The sequence below is a fragment of the Botryllus schlosseri genome, chromosome 1 (assembly GCF_051294905.1).
Source record: "Botryllus schlosseri isolate E-star chromosome 1, Bs_hap1, whole genome shotgun sequence".
NCBI lineage: Eukaryota > Metazoa > Chordata > Ascidiacea > Stolidobranchia > Styelidae > Botryllus > Botryllus schlosseri.
Window position 1 is genome coordinate 12,135,167 of NC_137236.1, and position 22,534 is coordinate 12,157,700.

The window sequence follows — 22,534 nt, forward strand, 5'->3', positions numbered from 1 at the left end:
GGAGGATGCCGAAGGGTCAGTTGCGGTTGCAGTTGCGGTCTCTTGAGGTGCCATCCTCATTTGACCAATGTTGCCCGATGTCATAGTTCTTTCTTCGATGTTGCGACGAAAAAAATCGTTTTAATGAGACATTGAATTGAAAATTCTTCGACTTAGGAATGTTTGATCTTGCCCAGATAGCGTCCCTCTCCACTGGAATCATTGGAAAATTCTTGCATGTCTCGACAACAAAATGAGCAACGCGTGCAATCCGTGCATTAATTGCATATATTTGTTCCTCTATCTGATGCCGTGCTCTCTCCCTTAATTGTGAAATTCTCATAACTCAATCGACGCTCTACTTCGATCCCCGAAAACGTCAACACAGCCATTTTCGGCCGGGCCCACTCAGTCAGGAATAGAGATGGTACGACTGGAAAGTTATGGCACATTGCATTGAAACAACAGTAACGTAACCATAGCAGTCTACTCACAACTGTCCTGTAATCCTAATTAAAAACTCCAGACTCCAAGCCAAGCAAGTGTATTTCATAAACATAAATTTTATTCTTTGTCATAACTCGATTTCCTAATATTTTTGGGGGCCGCAAGGAGGCTAGCAGGGGCCTTCATGCGGCCCTCGGGGCCGCGGTTGGGAATCACTGGTTACACTATTTCTACATGCACCCGCGTAAAAAAGTTAACGGGATCACTCCAACTTCTGTTCGAGTTGAATCAATGACTGTCCGATCGTTTCTATGAAAATTATGCGACAACATATTACGACAATTACCTCTATTCATCTCGCTTCCAGCATCTAAACAATCCAGACGAATCCATTTTCGACCTACTACTCATTGACATTTAATTATTTACGGGTATTTCATCAAATCTCAGCTTTATAATACAACAAATATTTCTCTCAAGAAAATGAAATCTGCATGGTCTGAACGCAGCAAGCAATCATGAATTGAAGTGACTCATCACTGGCGAAGATCAACTTCACTATTGCGCATTAGCGGAGGTGAAAAGTAACCAACTATTTCTACTTTTTCAAAGTACAAGAATACGTTTGCCCACTTTCACTACTTACTGAAGCATTTATCAATACTGACTACTTTTATATCTACTTCACAATTTTCAGTTTTTTGGCAGAACTAGGAATAATGTGATAAGTTTGCTGCGACTGGATCTAAAGTGATATATGACAACGTTGTTACATTATTGCAGGTAAAACAAAGTTAATTTTATCAAAGATACGTGTGGTGTACCGCTTGTTATCGTTATGACGTCACTATCCGACATTACAATAAATAATATTGTATAATAATTTGAATATTACAGAGAACGTGTCACAATATTTCTAGGGTGTTTTTGAAAGCTGATGTGTATGAGAATGGTTCGTCGATTTAATGGAAGGATAAATCTCAACTCTCATTCTATAACGGTGAGACTTCGCAACATCTACTCACCTCCTCCAAAAATCAATGTCAAGTCTCTGCCAGTCATCTTTAACATGGACAAATAATCGCGGCACTAAAATGAAAAAGAATTTACATATATTAGATATTTGTTAGTAAAATAAATTGTGCTCTGTTTCTGAACCTATTGCGAAATATCTGAAACAGTCATCGGGCTTGAAGCTAGTTGAAATAAAATAATCAAAAGTATAAATGAACTGTGTCCTACGATACACGGCGATTTAGTTATGGTAGATAGGCGTACTGAACCTGCGCTTATCTACTATTTTAAATCCGAATCCTATTCCTGATGATACACTCAAATCCAAGTACAAATCCCTATTTAATTTCGTATCGTGTCCGTATCCACGTCCAGTCCGGTAATGGTGGGAACTTGATCAAAAAGTCGCATGGAAATGGAAAGTTACGAGAATTTCCATGTCAAAGTACAGATGCAAATACATCTTCGAATGAATCATAAATAAACAGCCGATCAAAAGCCAGGTACAAGAGACGCGTGACCTCAATACCATACATATGTATAAAGTGGAGTAATAAAAATCGTTATATTATTTCTAGTTTCCGTTAGAAAGCGGTGACTTTCGATAGGAAAATTGCTGCGGCCAAAATGTTTTTCGCACTCTCAACTTTCATTTGAGACTACATTATATTTAGAGCAAAGTGTCCTTTTAATGTGTTATGGTTATGTCAGCGGAAAGTGAAATGGGAAATCACACACAATATGATCCCCCGACAGTAGAATGCATATTACGTATATCTAATCAATTATATATGCGAATGAGTGAAAGTAACTTTAATCCGTTTGAAAATCCTACAATATGCAGCTAATCATTTACGCATTGTCCATCGATTTAAATCACCCAAATTTGTGTTCGATGAATATTTGTAACTTTTTCCACGTTCTGTGAGATACTTTCACAAAACGAATAAAAACTCGAATATTCGTTTTCACATCAAAGGTAAATCGAACAAAGTCTTACCGAATGCTATTTCCAGAATTATAGTAATTGATTAGGTTGGACAAAACGATTTCGGAATTGTGGCAATGTTGATTATAGTTCAGTTCTAATTGAAGGATGCACAACGTACATCAACGTAAATTCATGGAATACACATATTCTAATGACGGTACTACCCGATAACGAATTCGTATCAACGCCAATATAAAAAGTGGAATGCTGTACGAAAGAAAACCACAAATCCTGCAGAGATGTGGTCAGTAGCAAAGTAACTCTACTTTATCTGAATACTCAAGTAGTCTTGTCTACTTGCATCGCCTAATCAAGGGGTTGTCAATTTAGACTACTTTTGTTTCTACTTCTTGTCACAGTTGTTAGTCAAAACTACTTACTTTATACAATATTGATTTTGAAAGTATCAAGTTGTACCTAGCTGCGTATTCGTCATCGTTTTCAGTGAAATTATTATAGGAGTCGCCTTAAATAGCCCATGTATCACGGTAACTGCATGAACATATTTTCAAATATTCCACTCACTTGCAGTGTCATTAGTCATTTTGCATTAGCCGCCAAGACATATCTTGCAATTTCGAAAGTAGAAATGTCCTATAAACTGCTAAAACTATGCTGCTCTTCGACCAAATCTACTTTTTTTGAAACTACTTATTTCACTACATTTCAGACTGATACATTTCTACTTCACCTCGAGTCAATTTGTGATTTTTTTGAAATTGCTATTTCTACTTTTATCTCAGCAGCAGCTTACGGCGCAATTTATAGTTCTGCATGAGTCTTATCTCTGACTACTATGACTACCTCTAATCATTCATGAACTAGTGTTAGCAACTCTCAGAACCAATCAGAGTCCGAATGGTCACCAGATGTCGCAAATAACCTGCATGGAGCATTGAATTTAGTCCCATGGATATGGAAGTATATGAAAGTGTTTCACAGGCTTATTTGACTCATGGTCCCCTTATCCAACTCGATATATCTTTATCACGCCCATTAAAGGTAGAGGTACTATCAGCAGCGAAGTACTTGTGCCTTTATGTAGTACTTATTAAATACTTGTTTCGCTTACTCAAGTAGTTTTGTTCATATACTACTTCTACATCAACAGTTTTTTATTGTGAATACTAATTGTTGCATACTTGATATTGTCATGTGAGAAATAGTTTTTGACACACTTCAAAGAAACCTTGCTTCAAAATTGATAAAACTAGAATTCACAAATACCTTGCGTTATTACGTAACCCTGGTAACGACGCTACGTCACGCATGAAACTAAAGGTTCGAGATTTCTAGCTGCGCAGTAACGAATTAGACCTGTTACGTGAATTGACCATTTCATTCGAAATGATCGCGCATATTCAATATACCACATTAAACGTATCTGCGATATGAAGCAACCAAACAATGACTCACTTTTTAAAACTTCCAACTCAGTATCGAGATCGTTTACAATCTTCTTGACTTTCTGCAATTCGTCTCCTTTCAACATATCATCTTCATCCCAGTATTTCAATGTTACTTTCTTCAAATTGGAGTTGTTGACGAGAGACGAAATCTTATCGAGTGAAGGACGACATCCTTCTGCGAATATGCACCGGATATATTCGATCTGCAGCGAGAAATGATTACTAATATTATTGTGTATTACAATGATGCTTACCACTATTGTTGACCATTTAACCAGGGACCATCATGTATTACAATATACTTTGGATCACCAGATTTGACGGTTTAGCCTGGCCCGCTAGGTGATTCTAAAAAAATGACCGTATTATCCGACACATTTCTAATACATGTTGAGATTTCTAGTAGGAAACACTTCCATTCTCTCAAGACAGAAAATGTCCAGCATTTTCTGTTCAGGTCAAATTATGACTATCCGACCGTGGTGTTGAGGTTACACTGTAGTCACCATCAGAAACAAGTCACTGCCATCGACACTAGTGTTACCATAGGTCATCTTCTCTATTTTTTAAAGTGTTCTAGGAGCACTAGGGGTGCTCAAAAAAAACTTTAAAAAAAAAATCATCGTCATAGTTCTTCAATCATTAGGTTACCTAAATAATCGTTGCACACCAAATTTGACTCAATTCCAACCAGTAGAAGCCGAGGTCACTCAAATTGAAATTTCGGTCATTTTTTAAATATAGTAGTATTTACGGTGACCAAATTCGTCACACCGACATGACCAAAAATCGTGTTCCAGGTATGCCCGAAGGCAGGGATGTCTTTCTCACTTGTTTTGATCTTGATACTGGCCTAGGGTGGGGTTTGGATGAAGACATCGCCAGTAAACAGAAAAAATATACGACACGGACTACCTGGAAATTGGTCCACTTCATTGAAATAGACATGTCAAAACGATGGCATAGATAATTTTCAAATAGAGTAGTAAAACTACAATACCTTTTATAACTCTTTGACAAGGGGTCCTGGTGATATTGAAAGACCAGAAAATGACTAATGTGCTTTATAAGCTCACTGGGTTACTATTTGGTTTCCCCAAATCTCGCATATGTGAAGTATCAAAAATGTTTTTCAACTCATAAATGCTATTTAGTCGCATAGCCCATTCTGAATTGCAATCGGTACCAATTTCAACGCCCTGGATCAGTCAATGTTAAACAGCAGAGAAATATTCGAACACTGAGCTGCTGAGGAATGCAACTGATGTCTCTGTGGATGAAGTTTTTGGAATGGCGACTTTGCAATCAGAAAAACTTTGAATCAAGGCAGAGAGTATGGCCTGCATAACTGGGAAAGATGTCGTGAAATCTAAATTTGTCCAACCAAAAATACTTCTAGCTATGACTATCACTTGTAAAATATATTTGCCAGTATTTTACCTGCTTGCCAGTTCATTTTATTTTCGTGGCGGTAATTTTAGCGTGTTAAGTACTCTATCTCACCATCGTTTTGACATGTCTATTTCAATAAAGTGGATCAATTTCCAGGCAATCCAGGTCATATCTTTTTTTTTCGTTTACTGGCGATGTCTTCATCCAAACCACACGCTAGGCCCGTATCATGATCAAAACAAGTGAAAAAGACATCCCTGCCACTTCGGGCATACCCGGAACACGATTTTTGGTCATTTCGGTGAGACGAAATTGATCACCGTAAATACTATCATTTCAAAACTGACCGAAATTTAAATTTGAGTGACCTCGACTTCTACTGGTTGGAATTGAATCAAATTTGGTGTGCAACGTTTTTTTAAGTAACCTGACCATTTGATAACCAAGCCGATGAAATTTGGAAAAATAAATTTTTTATAACACCCCTAAGGAGCAGGCTCAAATGACTTCATTTTGAGAATTTGTCATCTTTTTAAAAAAATTTGGTAACATGCATGTGAAAATTCAACTGAGAAATTGGAAATGAGTACTGCAGTAACGCTCCGGCAGGTCTTTCGGGAGTTGAGCCCAAAAGGTGACCTTTTTTCATTCAACCAACTACAAACATGGATTAAATTTAGCAAATTTTCCGAATTTTAACCGGTATTGTAAGTATGAATTTTTTTTAAAAGGTGTATTTTTCAGATTCTCAAAATATGGTAACCCTAATTGGCACTCAATTCCAAGATTACGACTAAAAAAAAAAGCAATCATAGCAATATGCCAACGTATATCATCGGTAAAGCCGCTGTTTAGCCATTTATTTTTCGTGTAGAACAAGGGTATGGATTTTGAAGCAATATTTGGTATCATTTTTCTGGCCCGGCCCGCGAGTGCTCTGAAGGTTTGAATCCGACCCGCGACACCAGTTGACTTTGACACCCCTGCTTTAGATGAGCAAATTATCAGGAATCTGCGATGGATATCGCGGGCATAGAATATAAGGTAATTCATGTGGAGGGACTCGTACTGCGCGACAGAATTTAATGATAAACTTGCAATGGGGGGAGAAGAACGTTCCATATATCCAATGCAATTAATACTGGATGACAACAGACAAGTACTACCTTCTTTTGCTGACAAGCTTCTAACACCTTCATGAGTTCATTCTCAACGTAAAACATGGCATGGATATGGACAGGAACGGAAATTGCTCTCCTGCGCTCCAAAATTCGGATGTAATCATCGACAGGTATCAGGCCATTCACGGCAATACCCAGGAGATCCAACTAAAATGCGAAAAAAAGCTGTTTCCAGACTTTAAGATAGCCGCCGAAGAGATGATTGGGTTCGAAGTCATATAAAATGATAGGTAAATATAAATGCGGTTAAAAATATTTTGGAAATAGAATCAGGAATCGTACTTGATACTTTCTCCAGCAAGTCTCAATCAAAGACCAGTCGATGTTTTCTTCTTCAGTGCAATTGAGCAGGATCTTGCTTATCTGAACACAATATTAGTTTCATTAAGTAAGATGGGTGATTATTGATGATCGCACATTTGAATAACTATCCATATAGTTAGAGTACAATAGTAATTAGTATGTAGGGTTACCATACGTCCTCTTTTAAGAGGATTTGTACTCTTTTTTGAGTTTATTGAAAGTGTCCTCGGAGGACGCCCTTTTGTCCTCTTTTTTGAGATTTTGTCCTCTTTTTTGAAAATTTAGGTCACATTTAGAGCAAAATGCGAGTGATATGCCGTAATTAGCACAGAAGTGACGCTCCTGCGGGTATTTCGGAGCGAAAAACGGCGATTTGAGCTCTGAGCGGAAAGATGACTTTTTTTAGTCAACCGATCACAAAGTGGGAAAAATTCACCGATTTTTGAGAATTCTTCTCCGGTTTTGCAAGTCTCAAATTTCTGAAAAAGTGTCCTCTTTTTAGATTTCCAAAATATGGTAAGCCTATTAGTATGAATTCTTCGATTCTCCATAATGGATAGACTACATCGGTTTTAGTCTCAACCCAGAATATATATATATTTTTAAATCTACTTAAGAATATGATATGCACTGTAAAAACGTATAATATAGAAGGTGGTGGTCAAAGTAGTCATTGTCGGTAGTCAAGTAGAAGTAACGCCTTCAATTTCTACTCAAATAGAGGTAGAAGCAATATGCAGTTAGTAAAAAAGCGAGTATTCAAGGTCTAGTTATGTTTGGAAAATGAAAACCGTCAAATAGAATTAAAAGTAGGCTTACTCTAAAATAATAACCACTTGAGTAAGTAGTAAAGTAGGAAAAATCTACTTGAAATACTACAAGTAGAAGTATTTCGTTACTGATCACCTCTGGATATAGGTTGTAGGAAACGTTGGCTATGTAACGCGGTCACTCATGTTTACTCGAAACTACATATATACTTGGCACGAAGAAGCACACCTTACTTTAATTGTTAACTGCCTGCTTTCCAAAACCAATATTTGTAGTGCTCAGGCATTGTTGATATTCACCGCTGACAACGCAAATGCTTGAGCGTACAATACGAGAAGCTCAACAACGATCCACTTCTACTTTTCAAAAGTACGTGGTTCATATGACAATTACACCTATAAAGTAGATGAAAACTTATTCTTGAAGTACTTTATAATTTCCAGAATCAAAATTTACGAAAACTTAACACGAAATACTTTTTACGTATCAAAATAAAAAGTAAAAGAAGCAATTTGTCTTGTGAAAGAAATGCTCAAGTAGAATTGGAAGTAGTCAAAATAATCGCCGCTTGCGTAAGTAACGAAAGTAGGCAAACTTTATTTGAGTATTACAGAAAAGTACAAGTACTTGTTTGCTAACCACATCTATTACCGAGTCACTTCCATATTTCCAGAGTACATGGTTATCATGACAATTTCACTCAACATTTTGATGGAAACTTACGAACTGCTTAATACTTTTCAGAATGCAAATTGTAACCAGTAAGTAGTCTTGCCGAAAAATTGCTCAAGTCGGCGCGGAAAGATGACCACTTGCGTAAGTACTTAAAGCATGAAAACTTTATAAACCACATCCATCAAAAACCACTTTTCAGAGTACAAAATATGTTTTGCCTACTAGCATTACTAACTCAATTGGTTTCGATTTTATGCTACTTCCATTTCTACTCGAATAGCTTTTTCGAAAATGCACATACATTTCACGCATTGGATTTCTGAAAGCATTCTACTATTGCGGAGGCGATCATTCAATCCTGCGGAACCAGGCTTGTTCGAGACGCGATAAATCAGGCTAGCGACGATTGCCACGCGCACGGGAATGAATAACCTAATTTCGAGACCATCTCATGAGGAGAACGTCACAGACTCTTCTCCCTAATTGACAACACGCTTCTCGCAAATCTGCTGCGCGGAACACTGATATCACAATTATTAAATTACAACTGAATATTAGAGTTAGACCATTTCTAAATGACATAGTTTTGGCGTTTCAAATAGTTAGGTTCAACCCCTTGTGGCTACGTGCTGGCACACGCGCATTATCGAAATGGAAGACGTCTCTAACGAGCTCGCATCGAATTACTTATCACAGTCACGAGGTGGTCGACTAAAAAATAAAAAGAAGGTCAACATTCTCTCAGCTCCCGTGTGGTATGGTAACGCGGGTAACCCGACGTATGGTAACCCTATCGTCCCTATGTAAAAGAACTGCTCAAGTAGAATTGGAAGTAGTCAAAAACATTGCCGATTGAGTAAGTAGCAGAAGTAGGCAAAATTTATTTCAGTATTCTGGAGAAGTACTGGTTTGCTAACCACATCTATTAAGGAGTCACTTCCATATTTCCAGAATACATGGTTATTATCACAGATTCACTCATAACGGAAAGATGACCCCTTGCATAAGTACTTGGATGCAGAAAGCTTTTACTTTTACTTTTAAAACCTTCTTACTTGAGTACTTCCCAGGCGTTACATTTTCTACTTTTAACAGGTATTATAAGAGCAAATTCTACTTGGAATTGTGTATAAATTCAAACCATTACTTCTGCTTGGACTTGATTAGCGACTTGATTAACCACTTCTACGTATGCCCAAGACCTTCTCGCAGTATTATAAACGCATGTTGAGTAGAAATTGACAGCGAAAGTTATAAATTGAGACTAAAAAATCTTACTGCATTGCGAATTCTCTCGTTATTAAAAATATCAAATTCGATATCTTATAAGATTTTTGCATTATATGCTCTTATTAAAATAATACCACATCCACTCTACTGAAATTGAAGCAGATATGTCATGAAGAGATGCCTTGAACCCCCAAAACGAATTGGCCACCTGTACACTACCCAACCATAATTATTATTAATTTAAGCGCGCACAAGAAATCGTTCGGTTTCTTATTTTTGTCAGATATTTAGGTACTGATTACTGGATTACCTACTGTAAAATGAAGTACGTCTGAAAGTAGAAGCAAATCGAATTGTCGAATCGGTCAAAGTTCAAATCTACAGCAGACATGAAACTAAATAAATAGCAAAAGAAAAATATATCTGTCAGTGACCTTCTCTACTTCACACTCTGATAACTCCTGCAAACCAGCCTGCGTGACACACAGTTCTTCAATCAATTCTGCATCGAAGAGGTTGATCAAAAATTTCACTGCTGCGATGGAATGAACCATTGTGAAGGATAGAGTGGATTCCTGCGAAAATAAAGTGTTGCGGGTGAGGTCACAATCCACCAACAAGAATCCCTAAGATATATGTGTGACTGAAGAATGTTATTAGTAAAATTCAAAAGAAATACAGTGACTTGCAAACAGACAAATCCAAGTCAGGACGAAAAATTACTCCAACACCCCAAGCTCCAAGAATTAGAATACGATGCCCGCTGAGCCCGCAGTAGCCTTCGAAAATTGTCGATTTGACTCATCGCCCGAGAAGAATAACCGTCGTACAGAGCACTCAAACACAAACTCAATTATAAAGCACTACAGAATGTACAACGTAGATAACACAGACTAAGAAATTAACTCAATAAAAAAAAACAATGAAGGAATCAAGCCAGTCAGATCAATTTCGGCTAGCGTATCGTATGATCACTCGAGGTTCGCTTTACAATAGTGACTACTACTGCCCTCTGCGGGCTAGGCCAAATCGTCGCGTTATGAGAGCACATCTTTTCAAACGAGTCGCCTGGAATTGCGCATATGAACCACGTAAACGCTACATGCATTGTATTGACCGAAAATATTTGGGAAATATATTAGTCCGTTCATATCTATTTTGCGCCAAGCATGACAAAATTTTGGACTCTGCAACTGAATTTCTTCGTCTTGGTCTCTCTCTTCCTCCCTCTTTTTGGAGTACATAATACTTCTACTTGATAATTTGTTAATGTCGAAAAGTAAGTAAGTCTAAAAATATGTCAGAGTCCAAGTAGAAATGGAGTATGGGAATATTGGCTTTACTTGTTTAAGTACTACAAGTACGGGAGTACTTGAGTACCACGGAAAAGTAGAGGTACTTGGACATTGATAAATTCTGGGTTTGATTTAACTGTTTAAAACAACGAAAGGAAATAGCCTTCGATTTTTAATCGATGTGATCTGAAATTCCTAATGGAATTGAAAATTAAATTACAGTGACGACAAAATATCTTCAAATTCAGCAGGCAAAAGAATTATTCATGAAATTAGCACAAGCAAAAAGCTTACTATTCCCTACAAAATTACCGAGTCTTCAAGACGCTCATAATTAAGTCATAAGCTACAGCTAGGCTATACTAAACTGCAAGTCATCGCTTTACGTGCCTAGCGTTGTTTACAGTTTCGCGCATAGTAAAGTCAGTGAAATGAGCGAAAGTTCAATCCAATTATTAGTTAGGACCAGAGTTGGATCAATTACAATATTTTTATTCAATTACAATTACAATTACAATTACTTCCTTGCATGTTTCAATTACATTACAATTATAATTACTCAATACTAAGAATATCAAAATACAATTACAATTACTGTTAAACATGTAATTAATTACAATTATAATTACAATTACAATTACAATTACTTTAAACAGGTAATTGGTTCAGCAAAGAGGTGTTCTTTGACAACCGTAGCGAGGTTATTAGCAACAATCTCTAGCCATTCATGTTTCCTTCCTGATAAATAGAATATCCTTTAATTAAAAAAAATCAAACGTATTCGAACTATTCCTAATCATGAGTACTGAAAACTACAAGCACGGAAAAATGTTTTAAGCGACTGTTAAGAATCAAAGGTTTGAGCGACTAACAGAGGATAGGCTACAGGACAGTCAATGAAATGTAATCAAACGATTAGGCTACTTAGAGCTGATCAGGATAATGAAATGTAATTGGTAAGGCGTCAGCCATAAGGATGATACCGATAAGGTGCGCAAAATTGAAATAAATGCAAAAGAAAAGAACCTCCTGATAACTAAGAATTACAATATTTTGGTTTGCATTTACATTTTCACTTGCTCGGAAACTGTTAGATTGCATTTGATGGAAATTAGGGTGCGAAAAGTTTCTGGCCCCAGTAAATTTGGCCAAGATTGGAGGCAAGATTGAGATAACATCTCTACAAATGCGTGATCAAGTTTGATGAAGCCTTTGGTTGGAAACTTGAATTTTTTTGCTATTGTTGCAACAAGCCTCGGTACTGGTCAGAGATTTAAAAAAAGCTTTGGCTGTGGTGTGGGAAATGTTTCAGCACAGGTTTCAGAAGAGTTTATTTGCTATTTATCCATTTTTGAAATATTAAAATTTAGTTTATCCAACTGGTTCTCTAAATTTTTTAGACACGCCCCCCTTTATGACAGTGAATATTTTGTGCTCTCCTTATTGTCATAGCACAAAATGAAACCAGAAAGTTAGCAATCCTTGCATATAGTTTGATGGTATGGAAGGTTATGGCTGTTGATGAGAGAATTCTCCAATACGAAATTCAGACTATACACCGAGCAATAACCATGAAACAGAGGTGAATCGGGCCAAGCGCGGAAAAGAATTCAGTTCACTTGAGCGTCGCGCCCCGTTCAGATGCTTTCACGCCGCCCAAGGGGGCACGCCCCCAGTTTGAGAACCACTGGTTTAGCCTATATTGTAATTCACAAAAGTTTTCTGTTGCTACTGAATTATGGGAAACAGTTTAGCGTGACTGAATTATCGAGTTATAGTGCAGCACGCATAGAACACCAATGTAAATAGGCTAATTATTACATGTGCTGACTGTTTACTAACGCCTTAAGGTCCCTCGTCGTCGTTATCCTGGTTCGTACCGGATTTTCACTGGTCCGATGAATAAATGATTGATTAAATGATTACTTTATGTTGTGATTGTCAGGTTTCCATGAAAATGTAATTGAGATTGTAATTGTGCAAAATTTTGATCAAATTACAATTACAATTACACAAAATAGAAATGCTTCAATTACTATTACAATTACATTAAAAAATGTAATTCATTACATTCAGCTCAATTACAAATTACAATTGATCCAACTCTGGTATGGACTGGTTATCAAACTTGAATCATCTTGATATCCAACCTTGATCATGAAGTCTCCTTCAACCGAGTTACTTATCTTGATGACATCTTCTTCGTTCTTCAATTCAACGCATTCTTCTCCTACAGTCAGCTCGACAACCTCAATATTGTTCAAATGTGAAGCTCGAGACCGTGCATTTTATCGAATATCCACCAAATATCGTGGCGTCATATCGCAGATACAGTGACGAACGCAGCATCACAGATCATCATGTGTTATGCGTCATCGACACGGGTCACTGATTTTACCGGCGTTTCTGCCAGTGGCGGCATTTTTGGGACATTTGTGACTTGATATCTTCGCAAACAATCGTTTATATGAGGCAAGAAGTAATGGCGACATCAGGATAAAAAACTTTACGAATTGAGAGAAAAACATTTAGTTCAATATAGTTGACCTTTAAAGGAAATCGCAAGCACCCAAAACCGTATTCCTGTATTTACACGAATTCTCGAGTGAACTGTCTTTTGACACGAACGCGAAATTGGAAAGTTTGCTATTGTCAGCATGCAACTCATAATTACTTCATGGACATCACGTTGACTCCTATATTACAAGGGCAACAAAACGTTGCATTCCAAAACATTGTTATGTTCAGTAAAAACTTTTTCGATGCGCACTTTGTTGACAAGGACTGGTATGTATCTGTTGCGTACCGATAATGTCTACATGCACACTCCAGAATTGTGACGATGCTAGCAATGTTACTTGTTACTCGTGCAGTACATTTTTTAACGGCACGCGGTGTTTGATTACTTAAATGTGATACAATTTTCCAAAATATTGCTGCATAACTTGATCACCACCAGCCTGACTGGTGACTGTTGGTGAGGTGATGACATTAGATCAGCGCTCTCATTGCTGCCAGTACACTGTGACTATAAATTCGATTACATAGCACGATATTAATGAAACAGTGCAGATATCAAAACATCGTATCAGTTGGTAAATACTGTGCGGCTTCGGGATGAATGCAGAGTAGTAATGTTAAAAAAAACACTTTTTCTTCAGATTTTACTGGCTATACGATAAAATTGTTAGACTATCAGTTGAAGTGATGCAAACCACATTTGGCTCACTTCCAATCACTAGAAGCGAAGTTATTGCAGTAGTAAAATTTCCAATTCCATGATTTTATAAGAAATAATGATAGCTTTCAATACAACATCCATTGTACTACAATATTTATTAAACTCAAATACTTTTCGGTTGCCTCTTTTTAAGAGTTACCGGCATATCAAAGGGATTTAAACGCATTTAGAAGCAAACCCAAATCTGTTCAAATCCCTTTAGTGCAGGATTGTAATGACTCGAGTCCCGGCTCGAGACACGATTTTCTGAGGACTCGACTCGAGTCATCTTCTCAAAACACGGAAATGAATCGACTCTACTCGAGTCAATCTGCGTATTGACTCGACTTGGACTCGAATCATTGCGCATGACTCGAACCAAGTTATCTGACTCGAGAGTCAGACGGCCAAGACCGACATTTCATTGTAATATCGAAGTGTAAAGTAACCACACTATTTGGATTTCGTCTATGGCGTACTGCGTTACTTGAATATGCGACCGGAACCTGCTAAAAGTGAGGAAAATTAGTATATTATAAATGCGAACCATTCGATATCACCAAACATTATTATAAAAAGTCGGTTTAACAAGACTTTAACTGGAAACTGAGCAGTCAACACAATGACCTGAACTCGGACTCGGGTCATAATACCATGACTCGGACTCGACCCTCTGCTCGCTGACTTGGACTCGGACTTGACTTGGTGGTGAATTGAAAATGACTCGACTTGACTTGAGTCAAAACTATAAAAGTAAGATTGACTTGTGACTCGGTTACAACCCTGCTTTAGTGTGCCCATAACTATTGAAAAGAGACACCCGAAAGTCTTGGAATTCAATAAATATTCTACTACAATGGATGTTGTATTGAATGCTATAATCAAGATCTGTACCACGAACCAGCTATTTCAATAAATAATTAAAGAGTTAGCCACCGTAAAAAAAACTATTTTAAATGAATCCAAATGTTTCTACTGCAATAACTTCGCTTCTACTGGTTTGAATTGAGCCAAATTTGGTGTGCATCATCCCTTCTGACAGCCTAACAATTTTTGGCGGTTGACAGAAAAATTTTGAATTTTTTTTTTTTCATTTTTAATGATAAATCCCAAAATTTTCTACTGCAAGAAAATCGCTTCTACTGGTTGGAATTGACCCAAAGTTGGTGTGCAGCGTTATATTCATCATACTAACAATTTTATGACATAGCTGCTGAAATCTGAAGAAAAAGGTTTTCGAACTGCCTTAATGCAGAGGATATGTAGTATAATCAATGCTTTCTATCACGACTATGGCGTCACCATTCACGAGCGATTGTCACGTCGCAAGTCTCCGCATATCCACATAAAACTATAGTTCGGCGCCTATATGCTTGTTAGTACACAACTCAATTATAGAATCGATCTCACTTCCCAATCCAATTTTCCAGTTAGCGATTTAATCTGACGATGTCCAAGAAGTGAGCGTAGTGCAGTTGCTGAGATCTCGTTGTCTCGCAAATCAACTACCTTTACCTGAAAAAATGAAAATATTTCACGAAACGTTTAGGAGAACAAATCGTAAAAGACAGTATGGAAGCCAGAATCTATTTACGTTACGGCCGAAGGATATCCAATACAACGTACATGACAAAGCCAATGCTGATTGTCCGTGCTATCAGCAAATTCGTAATCAATGAAATTTAATTTGATGCATATTTCCCGAAGCAATATAATGCGAATTCATTGCCTCTATTAGATATAATTACAAAATCGACATGGATTTGGATTCCAAGAATATTATGTTTTTCCAGATTTACGTATTTATGCTAGTGTTACCATATTATTGTGGCACTCTTTAGTGCCTACTAGCGGGCTTCACAATGAAATATGAATACGATGTCTGCCAATATGATGGTAAACTATCAAAGCCTTGGTCAGACATACTCAGGGCATATTTTGAAAGATGAGTATGTTCAACATCTTTGCGATTCCCATAATAAAGGGAAACCGCCCCAGGTTTAGAGCCACGGTCTCTTACTATACCATTCAAACGTCTTCTTCCGGTCACCACGGTCTGTTTTTTTTTGCTCTCAATTTCTGTCCATTACTAAGGCTTGCTGCAACAATTGCAAAGGGAAATTCAAGTTTTCAACCAAGGCTTCATCAAACTTGATCACAGATTTTTAGAGATGTTATTCCGATCTTACCTCTAGTCTTAGCTTAATTTACTGCGGCCAGAAACGTTCCGCACCATATTGTTCATCAAATACAGTCGAACCGTCTTTAGGCAAGTGAAAATGTAAACGCGAACCAAAACTTTGTAATTCGTAGTTATCAGGAGGTTCATTACCTTTGCATTTATTTAAATTTTACACACCTTATCGGCATCATCCTTATCGCCTTACCAATTGCATTTGATTCGCCATACTCTGCTCTGAGTATTCGCTTGACTGCATTTCATTGACTGTCTTGTATCCTATTCGCTATTAGTCGTTGCCAGTCACTCAAACTTTTGGTTGTTAATAGTCGCTTAAAAAAATTTTCTGTGTTTTGTAGTTTTCAGTGCTCATGATTAGGAATAGTTCAAATACGTTCAAGTTTTTTTTTCTAATTAAAGGTTAATCTACAGTACGAATCATGAATGAAACATGAATAGCTTAATATTGTTGCTAATTACGTCGCTACAGTTGTCAAAGAGGACCTCTCTAGCGAATCAATCAGACTTTTACTAGTAATTGTAATTATAAATATAATTTTACTTAGATGTTTAACAGTAACTGTAGTCAGGGTTCTAAAGACTCGAGTCACGATTTTCTAATGACTCGACTTGACTCGAGTCAATTTCGCAAAATTCGGAAATGACTCGACTCAACTGGAGTCAATCTGTGTATTGGCTCGACTTGGAATCGACTCATACGCATGACTCGAACCAAGTCATATTACTCGAGACTCAGACAGCCAAGATCGACATTTCATTGAAATTTCAAAGAATAGTAAAGTGACCACACTATTGAGATTTCTTCTATTGGTACTGGTACCTAATAATGCGACCTGAAACTGCTACAAGTGAGAAAAATTAATATATTATTAATGCGAACCATTCGATATCAACAAACTGGGTTATAATTAGTGGGTTACCAAGACTTTAACTGGAAGCTGAGCCGTCAACACGCTGACTTGGACTCGAGTCATAATACCATGCCTCCGAATCCTCCCGCTGATCGCTGACTTGGACTCGGTGGTGAATTGAAAATGACTCGACTTGACTCGAGTCAAAACTATGAAGATGAGATTAACTTTTTACTCGGAGCCTTCGTGACTAGGCTACAACCCTGATTGTAGTTGTAATTTGATATTTTTAGCATAGAGTTATTGTAATTATAATGTAATTAAAACATGCAATAAAGCAATAGTAATTGAAATTGAATTGAATTGAATTAATTTAATTGATCCAATTTTATAGGTGGCCCCATATTAAAATTAATACACAGTGTACTAAATTGCGCGTAGCGCCAAGAAAAAATTTCAGTAGCATAAATCAGCTATTATAGTTTATGTTTATTTGGAAAAGATTTCGAACGTACTTCAAGCCTTCAAAATTACGGAATTTCATGCATATATTAAAAGTTCCTTCCAGACACAACGTGAACAGTGAAATTCCGAACATGTCCCAGAAAATCCAGACGTATGGCAATCCTAATAACTTGAGAATTTCGGACAATTATACGTGAGGGCGTTTTTCAACAAGAGCAATGTTATTGTGATGCAACTATGCGCTCGGATAATACCCACATAGCACTGCGATGATCTAAGTCAGTAGGTTCAAAGAACACCAATGTCGAGTGATATTCATAGGCCAAATTATACCCACTCTAGTGGCAAAATGTGCGCACCGAGTTCAAAGGTTTGTTTAAAAATGTATCGCAAAGTAGTTCTTCATAGAAGCGAAAACACAATGCAAAACCGTTATATGCAGGTCACACGGATAATTGAAAAGTGACAAGAATATACTTCTTATGCCTGTTTTCGCAGCGCTGTGTCAGTTTGGGGTCAAACGGTCCCTGGTCCCCAAACCAAATTCAAAACCAAATTCCAACTTCACCGTTTACAGTTAAATCTATCTTATTCCTCACACCGTATACTTAGGGCTACCACACCGTATACTTAAGGCTAACGCCAGACCAGGGCTAAAACAATAAGAGAACGTAGAAGCATACCAACTTATACCGTCGTTAGGGCAACTGCTTTAGCGGTTTATATATTTATTCAACTCGCAAATCGTACTTTTATCAAATTGATTGTTTGCGAATAAAAGTGTTACTAGATTTAGATTAGAACTAGGAAAGGACAATCGAGTACCTGAGTGATTCCATTCTGAATCACGTTAAATGCTTCGAGTCGAGTAATCGAGTTTCACGTATTGTGACGTCACAACTGAATGTTATATGTTAACATTCAAATATGTACCTTTTATGAGACCACAAAGACTATTATTGCTGTTATTCATAGCATGAAAGAAACTTTGGTTATTTTTTGACCATACCGATCTCATTGCACTTTGTGACAATGTTATGGGATGATCATAACTTCGGAGATGTGTTATTTCTAGTAGCGTTCGCAGCTTTGTACTATATGTTTAGTATGCTACGATACGGTCAATCACGGTTTCAATGCTTCGTCGGTGAAAATTTGTATCGAAACTATAATTCTCGTTGATAAATTAAATTTCAGTGGTGAGGAGAGTATAATTTTAGTACTCGAAAAACTCGTCTTTTATTATTCGACTCGAATCATTAAAATTAATACTCGATTCAGATTCGAGTACTCGAATCATTGTCCCAGCCCGAATTAGAACCCATATGATGTTTAAAATAATGTAATATACTATCATGTACACCGGCTTCATAATAAAGTAGTAGAGTGACAAAAAAGGGCATTGGATTTGAGGTAACATTTTGGAATAATTTGACTGGTTCAGCCCGTGAGCGATATGAAGGTTTGAATCGGGCCAGCGACGCAAGTCGAGTTTGACCCCCTGATCTAAATCCCACCCTCATATCATGACAATTTCATTCAGACGCCAGCATGAAATAGAAAATATGTCTGCGATCGATGATGGAAAAATCAGGCTTCGATGCACGATGCGTTTTTAATTGACGAATAGGTTATGAGTTTACTGCTGGAAGTCACGCTAGTTATAGTGGACGACTTTGAACTCGCATGTTAATTATACGGTCCGTGGAGCACTCACTCGGGCCAGACATGCATCTTGCAATTTACATACGACATATTAATTCAAGTGTTTTGTGCGTTTACTCACTTGCGTTCTTTCTTTCAGACACGCCGTAATGATCGCCACAAGATCATCGTTTATGTTGCAGTCATACAAACCCAAGTACATCAGACTTTCACTCCTTGCTGCAAGCGATCCAACGATATGAGCCTCATCGCGACTCAATGAGATCTGAGATGCAATGATATCAGAAATTTGTCTCATAAGATCGTCTTCTCCTGATTCATAGATTGCTGTATACAGTTCCATGCGAACGCGCTCGTTGTCCTCATTCTCCTTGAGTTGCGAAAGAATCTTTACGGCGAGAAATCGTTCTCTCAGCGACCGATTTGAGACTGTCAAGCAAATATTGCACCTCACTATATGATATTACAATTGAGTACACAGAAACCACAGTTTTCACAGAAGAACAGCCAAGTGGACGGATTGAAGGCACCTTTGCCCACATATTCTTGACTCGGACACCTGTTTACACAACGACACAATGAATTCAAGACGCTATCTCATTAGTGAAATATCGAATCTAAAGTTGCATCGGTAAAATTTACAATTACCCGTCGGAGATTATTCGACTGCCTACGCGACCTAATGTACGCATGCCGACAGAATATGAAAAATTTCTGATTGCATTGATCTCTTACTGCATTGTGACCGTATAGTGCGAAAGAGCATGAATTCAGTAAGCTCGTTGGATCCATGCCCACCATATTGTCAAGCGTTTTAGATTGTTTTCCTACAATTAAATTCCTCGAAATTATTTTGAAACTTAGCAAAATAAATATTTATTACAAGCATTCTCAGTAGGAAGAACAGCGACTTGGAGCCATTCGTAAAAGTTGCATTACATCACAATATATTACGTATACATGTTGATCGCATATATTTTATCGCCCATGCACTAGATTTCAAATTTCTACCCGTTCAGCAAGATACTGCAGTCTGTTAATAACGACTTGTTTATTTGTTGCACTCATTAGAATACATATTGCATTCCAATATCAAATTTTCAAGCATACTAGCGGCCATCCCGATTCCGTAACTACCTTGGTTCAATTCCATTTATCGCAAAGCCACAGAAGCTGTGTTCACCTCATTTTTCGGAGACAGACGTTTTTAAAGCACAGTCACCGTCGCTGTAAGGCCATGAGCAATATGAGCATCTTTTTGAATTTGCACATATATACCAAGGAAAATATGACTGGCGATGCGCACAATGATTTGAGTATTCTAATCCGAATTGAGAAGGCCTAATCAAATAGCACAAGATTTTTTAGAGTTCCGAAATTATATGCCTCAATACACTGAGAGTTATGTTATCCTCGATAATTATAGTTTCGAGGAACGTGGAAGCCTTGAAACCTCAAGTGCTTACATCACAACATCCAAAACGAAGTAGTAGTGCGAAGCTACGCACGCTATCGGGCATGATATTTATGTGAGGTCGTAATAAAACTAGGGCATGGTATGGTATGGAACGAGGGTTTTTCATACACCATACTTGCCTTACTCTCTCCATACCATACTTGCAATTTTCCATACCATACCAACATTGTTCCATACAATACTTGAAACATATTCCATACTTTCAGATACCTCAATATCATAAGTATAGTACCTTTTCTAGCACCTGAACTATTGATATTTCTGACAGGGCATGGTATGGTATGGTATGGTATGGAAGTATGGTATGGTATGGATCGATATTTTGGTATGGAATATGGAATGGAAGATTTTAATCTATGGTATGGAACGACATTTCCATACTTCCATACTTTGATGTTTTATAGATTTTATCGTGATCTGTGCAAGCTTCATGAAGCGTACGTTGTTCGCTGTTCACGGAATACGATCGCTTTTGTTATGTGTGAACGTAAACTATTGAACGCTGTGTAGGAACAAATAGGCCTACACGCTTATGCAACGGTTTTAGGAGCATTTGGAATGACATTATTTAGTGATGTAATAATGACAACAGTAATGTTGATCCTATATTCTAATAGAATCTATTGAGTCTAAACACGACGTCTCCGAGCATAGTCTATCATGTGACGCAATAATTGGTAATGTAGGCTACTCCAACTAAAACTCATTCCTTGAGTGACGACAGCTTACAAGCAATCATGATGTAAGGTACTAAATGCTCAATGTGATTGATAATTACATTTCTTCTGAAACATTGTCCGCACATTTATACTATTTACATACCGAGATATCTTATTGGTCATATTTCAAACGCTCTCGAATTAGGATTATAGATCAGCTAGTGGGATAAATATATAGTTTGAACTTCTCGCCACGCTAACCCCAACCAAATACTGTACTAATACTCAGGCAGATCGCTGCAGTATTGATCGCCTGCAGCCGGGATATTTTATGGGTGCGCCTATATTTTAAATTATGAGCGAGTAGTTACTTCAAACTTGCATGTGCCTCATGCCAATGTGCCGGACATTCGATGATATTCTTGTGGAGCAGGGGCGGGTAACTTCTTCAGTTGGCGGGCCGGATATAGGAAAATTAGGAACTTGGCGGGCCGGATTGCTGAATGGATCAATTATTCGCCCATATATACAAGGAAGAAATTGTATTTAATGAATGTATTTTGTCGACTGCAATGTCACTTCAAAGCCATTTCTCGCCCATAATGACAATACAATATGGATTTGAGAACAGCATTGTCGTACACGTGCAGGCACCGCAATGTCTGCTTCTCTCTGATCAACTAACTCACGGTGCAATCCTTGATTAAGATTTAAAACGTTTGATAGGCCCGGCACCCAAAATTTACCAAGATATCAATTCATTAGGGTTGAGTGCATCGTTAGTGCCGATAATGCAAGTCTTCTCGCTTCGACGAACTTACGCGTAAGCTCCACTCTCGTACGCTGCGCAGTGCGCACACCTATATAATAACATACAGTCACTAAAATTTGACGTTTAGGCAAGTAGTGGGGAATCTCGGCAGACTTGGGCCGCGGGCCGGAAGACGGGAAATTGTAAGACGGGAAAGACGGGAAATTGTCCGCGGGCCGGACAAAATATTGTTGGGGGCCGCATCCGGTCCGCGGGTCATATGTTGCCACTCCCTTTTATGGACGGTCCTAGATAACAATCAGCTGACTATCTCATTTTTCTCGTGGAAGCTGTAGAGTAGACGTACACGGCACCTCACCATCGTGAACTAAATCTCACCAAAACATACTCTGTAAAACTACGTATTACCAGGAATTAGATTCGCATCACGGCTAGTTTAAGCAATAATGACATCCGAAATATCAATAATATAGGTGCTATAAAAGGTACTATACTTATGATATGGAAGTATTTGAAAGTATGGAATATGTATCAAGTA

General features: G+C 37.7%; 1 protein-coding gene across 2 annotated transcripts in view; it reads right to left on the bottom strand.

Moving 5' to 3' along the window:
- Window positions 1-437: 437 nt before the first annotated feature.
- The window catches only part of LOC145441984 (uncharacterized), a 42,118-nt gene continuing 20,021 nt past the window's right edge, over window positions 438-22,534 (bottom strand). The window contains exons 3-10 of one of the 2 annotated variants that reach the window (XM_080319950.1): window positions 19,210-19,517; window positions 15,318-15,422; window positions 12,838-12,936; window positions 9,827-9,967; window positions 6,696-6,776; window positions 6,399-6,560; window positions 3,848-4,043; window positions 438-1,515 (exon numbers count right to left, since the gene is read on the bottom strand). In XM_080319950.1, the coding sequence (XP_080176076.1) occupies window positions 1,448-1,515; window positions 3,848-4,043; window positions 6,399-6,560; window positions 6,696-6,776; window positions 9,827-9,967; window positions 12,838-12,936; window positions 15,318-15,422; window positions 19,210-19,517 (1,160 nt within the window). In that variant the 3' untranslated portion in view covers window positions 438-1,447. Of the gene's footprint in view, window positions 1,516-3,847; window positions 4,044-4,094; window positions 4,189-6,398; window positions 6,561-6,695; window positions 6,777-9,826; window positions 9,968-12,837; window positions 12,937-15,317; window positions 15,423-19,209; window positions 19,518-22,534 lie in introns of those variants that run through there. The other variant, XM_080319958.1, reaches the window with a different exon arrangement.